Source organism: Arctopsyche grandis, chromosome 9 (assembly GCF_051622035.1).
Source record: "Arctopsyche grandis isolate Sample6627 chromosome 9, ASM5162203v2, whole genome shotgun sequence".
Lineage (NCBI taxonomy): Eukaryota > Metazoa > Arthropoda > Insecta > Trichoptera > Hydropsychidae > Arctopsyche > Arctopsyche grandis.
The window spans coordinates 6,295,463-6,306,235 of record NC_135363.1 but is presented as its reverse complement, the minus strand read 5'-3'; the positions used below and the strand labels follow the sequence as shown (position 1 = coordinate 6,306,235).

Genomic DNA, 10,773 nt, shown 5'->3' with positions numbered 1-10,773 from the left:
AGTGTTCGGCGAAGTAAGTATGTAAAAAAAATATTATATTTTTTTTTTTTCAAAATAATTACAAATGTTAGCATTTTTCGCTTGGACATTGAAAAACCTCGTAGCAGCCAAAGGGTTAAATAAATCACACTTCAGATAAAATATTTACAACAGCATACATGTATATATATATATATATATATATATATATATATATATATATATATATATATATATATATATATATATATCAGTGGCGGACGGTGGGTGTTAATACCGGGTGTGCTGTGTATGCCGTAGGGCATAGGGTATAAAATTAGCAATTAAAAAAAAATACTCGTTTTGCATTACAAAAATGTTTAATTTATTAGTTATTTATACATAAGTTCAATGCGACGTTTCTGAGACATAAACTTTTCAATCACGTCTGCATAGAATGTGTCTTTCTGTTTTAATTCCACCAATAACTTTTTTTCTATTGAAATTAAGCTAAGGCCACATAATCTATCTTGACCTTGCGTACCTCTATAGCAAGTTTTTATTCTTTTCAGCGCCGAAAAAGAACGTTCTGCTGAAGCTGTACTGCTTGGTATCGTTAATATTAATTCTCCCAGCTTAAACACCTCTTTAAAACCAGATTCGAGGTTATTTTTTGTCATGAATTGTATTAATTCATGAACAGGTTTCTCTGAAAATTCAGAGCTGGAATATAGCACAATGAGTTCGTTTTTCAATCGAATATAATCAAACAGTGATCCATAAAAATCTTTTAATTTATTAATTAAAACATTTGGAAAATTTTCTTTATATTCGTCATATTTATCATTACAAAGAAGGTGAAAATATTCTAATTTGGAAAGTGAAGAATATCTACATTCGACTTGTGCGATTATGCTATCAACTATTTTGAAATATAATTGACGAAATGAAGTTTTATCTTCTACTTCTGAATAATTTTTTAATCTTTGTGGCCTACGATCATGATCATCATTTTTTTCATTTAAATAATTATTCCATAACATTTCAAAATTATTATCCCTTTCGTATTTCAGTTGCTGCAAAACATCATTAATTTTTTTACAACAATATAAAACGTCCGAAGATTTAGATTGAAGAATGTTATACAAAACATCAGTTATTCCAAACAGTTTTGAAAAAAATTGAAGAAGTTTAATTGTTTGAAAATCCTCTAAAAAGCCTAAAAACCCTCGTGCTTTTATAACAGTATCTGTGTCCCATAATTCACAATTTTCTATAACATGTCGAAAAAAATCTGTAAATTGACTTCTGTATTGTTGTACTGTGCTACTTAAACGAGATGTAAAATTCCACCTTGTGGGTGAATACTCTTTTGGAAGATTTTGAAAAGTATGTAGACAATCCATTTAAAGTTTGAAAAAATGATTTACTTTCTTTAATATCAGAAAGACCTTGCTGCAATACTAAATTCAATACATGAGCATAACAGTGTGTAAAAAGAGCAAAAGGATAAGCATTGAGGACTTTGGATTGCAAACCATTTACGTGTCCACTCATTACACTTGCTCCATCATAAGTCTGTCCAACCAATTTGTCTTGAATTTTAAATTCTTCAACTATGTTCACCACGTGACGGAATAGACCATTAGATGTTTTATCAGCACTAACGTCTGTAAAACTAATAAACCGTTCATGTACATTGCCTTTACATACAAAACGTAAAACTGTTGAGAGCTGTGATTTTGTCATTATATCTGAAGTTTCATCGAGAATAATAGCAACAAAACTTGCTGACTCTACTTCATTTTTTATATGAACTTTAATAACATGAGCGATTGCTTCGATTATGTCATTTTGTATACTTGGAGAAGTACCACGAAAGGTAGTAGCAGTATTTAAATGAGTATCTAAAACAGAATCATATTCTCGAAGAGCATTTAGATATTCAATGTAATTGCCTTTGTTTACGGAATTACATGACTCGTCGTGACCTCGCAGGGACAGTTCTTGTTTTCCTAGATAGATTATTGCGTTAATAATTCGTTTTAAAACATCTCTATTTTTATTTACTTGTTCATTATGTCGACTTATTTCGGCTTTACGTTGACTGTCAATTAATACGTCGATTCGTTGTTTGCCAAACATTTGTATGGAAAGAAATGATTGAACGTGTGCCTGCGATCCTTCGTGTTTCTTCAGTGCTGCTGTCAAATGGTTGAGATCAGCAAATCCTTCTTTGTTCCACACATTAATATCTTTGGAGAACAATAAACATGGCCAGCAGAAAAGTTTGGATCGAATTTCACAGCCTGTAATCCATTCGAATTTTTTATAATTTGAAACGCAAAAATGTCTAGTGTAAACTTTTGTTTTTTCTTTATGCAAACTGGATAAATTTGGAAGAGACGGACACGGTTTCCCATCTTTAATTATTTTTAATTTTATCTCAAAACTTCTATTTGAAAACGGAATAGTTAAAATGTCTTGAACACTGTTAGCCATTATTAGTTATTAGAGGTAATAATATGACCATAAAAATACGAATGTGCGAAAAAGTACGAGACCACGTGTCGCATCGCATTCGGTCAATTGCCGAGTGGTGCGGTGCGGTGCGCGGTGCTCTGAAGTCGTAGCACACCGTGCGTCTTAATATCGCGAACAAACCTATACAAGCGAATATCCGCCTGCACACTCCAACCAAACCCACCAATTTGCTGCACGGCATAGGTATTCTCTCGTCGCGGCGCACAAACTACATACACACATCACACAACACGCTGCAGACTGCACACCACACCATACACCACACCATACATTTAGCGCACGCGGTAAATACACCATACACATCAATGCCTGTTTATACAACAACACATTATTTTGTATTAAAATACTACTTTATGTGGTCTTTGGTTTTCACGGGTGTGCGCCGCACACCTAGCACACACCCAATATACGCCACTGATATATATATGTATATATATATTCAATAAAAAAATCATTTTATGGGCACACGTCGATCATGGTCACTATTTTAGCCAAATATGGCAACGATTCGAGTGGTATAACTGCGAGCTGTCAAACTGTCACACAAACCGGCCTCAAGATGATGGCACTTCGAGCTGCGGCTGGTGCGACCACGAAGAAATGGATAGCAGCCCAAGAGGTGTCCCTCCTGATGGGGCAATGTGTGCCAACTTCTAAATCCAACGCCTCAAAATTGCGCATCAAACGACTAGAGCTAGACACCAACTTACTCATGGTAACATAACCCCAAAATGAGACACATCAAACCCGTACTATTTATAAACCGTCGTTTCATTTCAGTATTTTCGAAAGGACGAATACATTTACATCACAGACCCCAACAAAAATTGCAAAACCGGAGACATAGTACTAGTGAAAAAACTACCGGAGAAACTCACCAAGCTGGTGACCCACGAGCTGGTCGAGATCGTACACAAACTCGGAGACGTGACGTGTCCGTTGACTAATAAGAAAGTCGTCGGTACCAATTATCGAGACGATATTGAATTTAAGAAAGAATTGTACGGCAAATCGCCGACGGCCTTCGACTATGGAAACGCCCCACCCAGGGGTTGGCAAGAAGGCAAGAGAGACTTCACAGACAAACCGACCTACAAAAAGTTCCACGTATTCCCCGAAGAAGATCCGTATACAGTGTATTAAACTAATCATAATCAAATAGTGTAGACCTCGAATAAATATTGTTAATTTTTATTGTTTATATATTTTTTACTTATAACAGTTTCCAAATTCCTTCCAATAGCAATAGCAATAATATATAATTTTGACTGCACCAGGGCTCCTTAGAACAAGCCACCCCTGCCCACATCCCTTCCATTTTTATATATATTATTTTATCTTATACTATAGTTTAAATACAATAAGCCTAATTGTATACAAATTTTAGCCCAAACATTAAATTGTTTACAAAACGAATAAAAGAACGTCAAAACGGCAAAGGTCATGCAATATAATAATAAACACGGCTTTTAAAAAAATATTCTTTTAATCGAGAAATACTTATTTTACTATTTATTACTTTTTTATTTAACTTAATAATTAACATCAATAATTAATACTATGTATTGTACAATTTATACAAACATCACTGGTTTCACATCAATTATTGCATTTTCTTTCTATTTATTAAAATAATGGAAAAACAAACATTCACTTATCGAGTCCCAAAAATTCTCTTTCTAAAGCGGCACCCATCATGTTCCACTCGCCGTCATCAATATCGTCCGGCGCTTCGGCAGAACCGTTAGTATCTGAATCGTTATGATCGGGACCGTCTGATGGGAGATCCCCACCCCTTCTAAACTTTTCACTAGGATATTCTTCACAAGTCGACTCTTCCATAGCATCGCTCTCGGTGATTTGCAACGAATCTATCTCCTTCGGCTGCTTAGGGGGGCTTACAGAATTTGTACTATCTTCGATTGTCAAAGGTGAACTAGAACGTCGTCTCTTACGATTCTCTTCTGGATTCCAACCGCGAGGATGATCACCTTAACAATAAATAACAACAAACACATTAAAATCAATAAGGCCACTATTCAACCGTTCAAAATACAATCGATTTTACCTCCAGATAAACTTTCTATTGATTCACTACTGCTAGATATATTCCCTAAATCATCGCTTAAATTATTTTCTTTAAGATTATCATCAGGAACAGTCTCCGGAAGTCTTTCTTCGCCTGCGTTACCATTTTTAGACACAATCGCATCGTCCGATTCACTTTCATCCGATTCGTTTATTATATCTTCGACCTGAAGTACGTGTATATATATATATGAAAAATTAACGACATCCTCAAAACGAAGAATAAATTACCACAAGATAAACAATCATTTACATGTATTACTTGCCTCCTTGTCCATATCGGCAATGTCGTCGCTTGAAAATGAAAGTAACGGATTGATCGTATCCATGAAGCGACCGCTGGGCGTCCGGCGTCGAGAAGTCGTCGTCGGATGATGAGGTATCCTAGGTGGAGATCCGCAATGCGGCGGAGGCCGACGAGGATACCGAGCGCCTCCTCGAAGCGGGAACAGAGTCTCTTCGACGTGTTGCCAACGCTCGGCGCAACACCACAACCAAGCTGGAGTGACAGTATGAGGACTCGGTCTCTCCGTACTAGAAGAGGCCTTTCGACACGCGTGAACTTTGGCAGTACCTGCAAACCGACCACGATTATACAAACACATAATGATTAAAATAATATGTCCTCCTCGCATCTGTCTGCCGTATAAAGCTCGATATATATCGGCAGTCATCAGAAGGAGTGTATGGTGTTCGGGTTAATAGTGGTCGGTAGTTTGATTCTTTGCAAACACCGACGAATCTGAAACCCGGATTATGTGTCGAGTATTACCTGGCCTGACGGCGACTAGGTGAGTCGTCCTCTCGGTGAAGTCTTGCGTGACTTCGGCGCCGAGGCTCTGCGCGACCATGTATGCACGAGAGTGCTCCAATTTTTGATGCGTGGGCACGAGACCGGAAAACACTAAGCTAGTTCCTGCTAGCACTTTGCTCTGTAAATTTATACGCAATTTTTAAACGCTACAAAATTGGGCAGTTAATAACATTACAATGACATATTCAGATATTTTACTTTGACTTCAGGTATAACCGTTTTCAGATCGGGCACCAGTCCGGCCTCCATCGAATCGTACATTTCGTAGAACGACTTGTGAATCCGCTGCAGAACCTCCTCCAAGTACAGTAAGTAGTCGTCGCTGTCTTCGACGTCGATCATTCCATCGTCGGTAATTTTCCACTGCGTGGAAGCATTTTTGGTGCCTTCTTCGGAATTGGATACAGGCGTCGTTGAATCGCATTCAATATTGCTAACTTTATCGGCGGGATCTTTGACTTTACTCAACGGGTCTGGTTCGCTTTTTTTTTCACTTATAGTCGAATCGGCATTTATAAAATTTTCCGTAACTTGAGTAACTACTTTTTCTATATCTTTTACTATTGCTTTTTCAGGAATTATTTCTACAGAATCACTATCTAGTTTAATTTCGTTGCTTTGGACATTCTCTACTTGACTCTCGACTTTTAACGTCGACTCTACCTCCATTACTTCTTCTTTCGGACTTTCTGCTGCATCTTTTTCGTTTTGCGTCGAGTCCGGTTTAGTCTCTAGCCCACTCGCATCAAGTGCAGGCAATTCTTCAGCCTTTGCACTCTGTTCCACTTCAGAATTTGCCTTTTTTTTTAATTTTAAATCTAAAACAATAAATTATAACTAAAAAAAACTGGGCCTGGTTTGGAAAACATTTTTTTGTACATACCTCGCAAGTTTAATTACAAAATATGTGGATGAATTTTCAATTTACAAGGCTTTCATATGTTTTTCACTATTTCAACAATGAAGTTTTGACAGATCTAATCTTCGACATGTGGGATTACAAAAACGAAATAGGATGACTTTAAATGATGATATAAAGTTATAAGCGTTTAAACAATCAAAATCTGACAACACGGATGGTTGGCGGAAAGTCAAACATATAAAACACAAATCCGTGCTCTACTAATACGAATTTTTTGCTCGCAATTTTACATATTTAAAATTCACCACACATCCAATTAAACGAAAACAAAAAATAGTGTGGCCAGAACACTATCCTAATAAAAATGTTTCACTAGAAAATACTCAATATATTAACAGTGGGAAAAAATCCCAAGTGAAAATACGTAATTTTGACTTTTGATTTGAACTGGACAACTACTTAGAGAGATTTAATAGAATAAGCTTATCTAAAACATATAAAAAAATTTATAGGTTGGAAATCGCTTCAAAACAAGTGAAACACGACCAAAATGCAGCCAATACGTTTTTCCCCATTTTTATACATTTCGCAAATAATTTCAATATTTCAATAAACACGTAGCAAAAATTCATAGTTTCTTCTGTTTTAATCTCCTTATGATCCTTATCATCGTTTAATAAATGTTTGTACTGAGAATATCGCCATATATAAGAGTAAAATCAAATTTCATAGAAAAACGCAAATGCGGCTTTTTTTTTTGTCGCTCACTGTATGTACTTTTGATTTGAACTGAACGACTATTTAGAGAGATTTTTAAGCTGAAAAGTACTACAAATGAAAGATAAAATACCTGACTATACCGAACATACCTGACTATACCGAAATCGACCGAACAACACCAAGATATAGAAAAATCGCGCGATTTAAATAACACGTATATCTCCGAATCTCGAGCCAATCAACACTTTTTATTACCAGATTCGTGTTCACTGGACATATATCTATAAGAAAAGTCATATCTATTTTCTGAACCAAAAAAAAAGTCGTCATTTGTCGAACAGTGTTATTTTTCGCCATCAAACTATCAGAGTCGATTTAAACTTCAATCGGTGACCAAACCGCGCAAAATAGCAAAGCTTCAAGAATGTGCGAGTATTGCCCGGATCATTAGCGAAGTGAAACATAGCATAGCCTTGTAAAAAAATCAAAACCACCGTGTGCACAACATTAAATACGCAAAGCAACTAAATTTTACCTTTCAAATGAACTCCTTGACCTTCTACGTCTCGCTCAGTTTTTCCTAGCCCCGGTGGGGCATTTATATCGCCGGTATGCTCAAAAAAATGATACGGTTTCACTTGAATAAGATTCGAAGCTCTATTCCAAACGTCCTCCCTATCGTCGATAATGCACACAAGATTGTCTCCGCACGGAAAGAGTGCTCTGAAATCATAACATCCTCCCATCACGAATCAACGACGACATAAAAACGACCAGTGAAAAAAAAAAATCCACGAAACCTAAGATTCGGCGTTTTGGTATGTATGTCGAAACATTCATCTCTAGAAAGGATCCTGTGCGAGAAGAGCTGACCGTGTGGATCCAACAGTTCGGCGACCTTGTGCGCGTAGGCTCTAGCTCCGAAAGTACAAATGTGCAACTCGTACGTGGCGGAGATCGATTTCAAGAATTTGATAGTCCCGGGACGTAAGCGAGTGTGATACCAACGGCCGCCCCCTCCCGGGCACCAGCTACGTAATTGAAAATGGTGCACGTCCTAAAACACACAAATACACAAGTCGTAAAAACACACATGTACTTCAGATCGTATCGTGCATGCGTCGTACCTTAAGATTTGGTGGGACGTGATCATTGGTGGTGTGGATTAAGGTCTGATCTAAATCTACGAGGAGAACGAGCTTTCGGTCTCTCAATAGGATCTCGCTGTCTTTTTTACCTAGTTCCTGGGCCAATTCCGCGTTCACCTAAACAGAACAAAATGGTGAGCAAAAAATCGTAATCGACACAATCGACGCACGTTTGATTGAAATAGTACTTTTAATTCAGGCACTGAATGAACCATCGGAATCGATGCAATATTAGTCGGAGCTATGTCGTCTCTGCTCAAATCCGTGCCGCAGTCTGCACACATGTCTTTCATTGCCGTGGGATGGGTACATTCTTCTATTTCTAATATGACTTGTCTGAAATTGAACAACAATTCTCATTAGTAATATGAATGTGTGCTACTCGTTGGTTATACGAGCGCACCGTGGAATCGTGTCATAGTGTATTTTTTTTTATAGGAACTGAATATTTTCATATTTTTAGTCGATTGTGTGATTTGTATAGAAAAAGTAGCCCCAAGTTTTATATTGTTCCCCTCCTGTAACAATTTTTTCCCACGGCAAGTATGAAATAAGGGGTTTGTGGATACATTGTTGTATGAAAAGGTTGGAATAGCTTTTGCTGAATCAAAAAATAAATATGCAGTACTACTGCTTTGCTGTAATAATAAAAAGAATTTCATTACAACGAATTATCCCTAAATAAAACTATTAAAAATTAGTTTTTAGTATATAATGAAATATATACTAGTGTTGTGCCCGATGAAATATCATCGCATAGGTTACCACATATTAAGCTATCAATTAAAAGAAATGTATCAATTCTGTATTTGATCGGCATGCGGTCGTATTTTTTTTAAATATATTTAATTTATTATTTATATTTAATTTTTTAATATGAAAAAAAAAATGGTAAAAACTACCTATGAACATATATACAATATAAAACACCAATAGAATAATGAATTAATTAAATAAATTTTCAATAGATGACGCTAAATGCTCAGAGACTTATTATCCTAGAAGAGACATTGGTAGCAAACAGTATATATATATATATATATATATATATATATATATAGAAGTTTTTTGTTGATCTGTTATTATGTTCGTACGTTTTGTTGGTAGTGTTTTAGCTGTGACGTACATATGTCGAATCGAAACGACTATTATACTACGGCGAGTGTTATCGCACATAGATTACCGCTATTATATATATATATATATATATATATATATATATATATATATATATATATATATATATATATATATATATATATATATATATATATATATATATATATATATATATATATATATATATATATATATATATATATATATATAATGAAACAATTTAATAGACAGTAATTGTAATGAAATTTGACTGTATTATTATTTGCACAACTAACAAAATAATACTGTTACGTACGCATCGGATTGAGCGAATTGCACTTAGACCAACGGATATCTGTTATCGGATTAACTAATTGCTTGCACTTACTTCCAAGGATTATATCTGGACTCTAAGTGCATTTAGACTAAACAATGACCGTTATTAGTTATTTCTCAGAATCGGTACGGGGAGACCCAATGTCGTGGAAACACATATCCGAATACGTGACTATACAACAGGTAAACAGATTAGGCGTCCTGAGAGATCTACCCTTTATAAGGCGGTACGTAGGCGATATCATGTCATTCTGGACGGGGAGCAGTGACAGTGCGTGTATCTCCTGAATCATCAATAAATGCTGTGAAACGACTGTTGGCCTTTTACTTGGATCCTCCACCCACCCCTACGCAACAATATACTATAAATAACATTAATATTAATAATTCACGATTTTCATAACAAAAATTGTCTTTTGGGCGATCACAAAGCGAATAATAATCCAATTACCTTCTACTACATGTAAAAATGATTCGATAAGTGGTTTGGGAGATAATTGAATTAAAAAACTAAAAAAAAAAAAAAGAGCACACCTATAAGGGGAGGTACCATTTCCGGTCAACTTAAAAATTTGAAAAAAATTCACGTCGTATTGATAAAAATTTCAGTAACCAATGCTAAATTTCAGTTCGATATGACTAAACGGTATTCAAAAAATACACAGACATTAAGAAAACGTGATTTCGAATCAGTCAAAATGTTCGCATGATCACAAAACTTCATCTATCGTACATAGATAAAGTAAATAGAAATACATAGCACGTAGTGTCAGTGTGTGTAGACAATGTAAACAAGACGTTGTGCAAAAGTGACAAGCGACGTAATAGTGGAGTGGAGTGTAGGTGTTATTGTTTGTAGGTTATGTGTGTACCCGGGCTGCAGTCGGTCGCCCTCGCTGACGCAGAGGCGCGCCACGCAGCCGGCCGCCAGCGCTCTGACGCGGAGGGGCGCCGCAACGGGGGGCGCAGGCGCGGGGGGCGCGGGCGGCAGGACGCGGCACTCGGCCACCACCTGGCCGGTCCTCACGGGCGCCCCCAGCTTCACCCGCCAGCGCGCCAACTCGCACTCGCCCTTCGAGGGGCACACCACCCCGCGCAGCTCGGCCCCCGCGCCCACCCCCTTGCCCCGGCCCTCCGCCCCGGCTCCAGCGGCCGCCACCGTCACCGCCACCGCCACTGCCCCCGCCGAGGACATGTCAACACTG

At 37.1% G+C, this 10,773-nt stretch overlaps 2 protein-coding genes across 3 annotated transcripts; one reads left to right on the top strand and one right to left on the bottom strand.

Annotated features, from left to right (window-relative positions):
* Positions 1 to 3,013: 3,013 nt before the first annotated feature.
* mRpS17 (mitochondrial ribosomal protein S17) lies at positions 3,014 to 3,973 on the top strand. Of its 2 annotated transcripts, XM_077439032.1 has the most exons (3): positions 3,065 to 3,086; positions 3,120 to 3,217; positions 3,283 to 3,670. In XM_077439032.1, exons 1-3 carry the CDS (start codon positions 3,065 to 3,067, stop codon positions 3,643 to 3,645), a joined length of 483 nt encoding a protein of 160 aa, XP_077295158.1. In that variant the 3' UTR covers positions 3,646 to 3,670. The 2 variants fall into 2 exon arrangements, with proteins under 2 accessions (XP_077295157.1, XP_077295158.1); XM_077439031.1 differs by having other exon boundaries at positions 3,014 to 3,217; positions 3,283 to 3,973.
* On the bottom strand, positions 3,974 to 10,763 carry Fcp1 (RNA polymerase II subunit A C-terminal domain phosphatase Fcp1). Its single transcript, XM_077438730.1, has 10 exons — positions 10,441 to 10,763; positions 8,323 to 8,470; positions 8,114 to 8,251; positions 7,787 to 8,043; positions 7,522 to 7,709; positions 5,603 to 6,222; positions 5,363 to 5,522; positions 4,857 to 5,164; positions 4,571 to 4,757; positions 3,974 to 4,493 (listed from the first exon to the last, which is right to left on the bottom strand). Exons 1-10 carry the CDS (start codon positions 10,761 to 10,763, stop codon positions 4,153 to 4,155), a joined length of 2,670 nt encoding a protein of 889 aa, XP_077294856.1. The 3' UTR covers positions 3,974 to 4,152.
* Positions 10,764 to 10,773: the final 10 nt, after the last annotated feature.

Excerpts from the sequence above, each read along its gene's own strand:
- mRpS17 (XM_077439031.1), top strand. The coding sequence starts at position 3,062 with ATGATGGCACTTCGAGCTGCGGCTGGTGCGACCACGAAGAAATGGATA. Across the intron at positions 3,218-3,282 it reads TAGACACCAACTTACTCATG|TATTTTCGAAAGGACGAATA; the intron begins GTAACATAACCC and ends GTTTCATTTCAG.
- Fcp1 (XM_077438730.1), bottom strand. The coding sequence starts at position 10,763 with ATGTCCTCGGCGGGGGCAGTGGCGGTGGCGGTGACGGTGGCGGCCGCT. Across the intron at positions 8,252-8,322 it reads ATTCAGTGCCTGAATTAAAA|GTGAACGCGGAATTGGCCCA; the intron begins GTACTATTTCAA and ends TGTTCTGTTTAG. Across the intron at positions 7,710-7,786 it reads ACCAAAACGCCGAATCTTAG|AGCACTCTTTCCGTGCGGAG; the intron begins GTTTCGTGGATT and ends TTATGATTTCAG.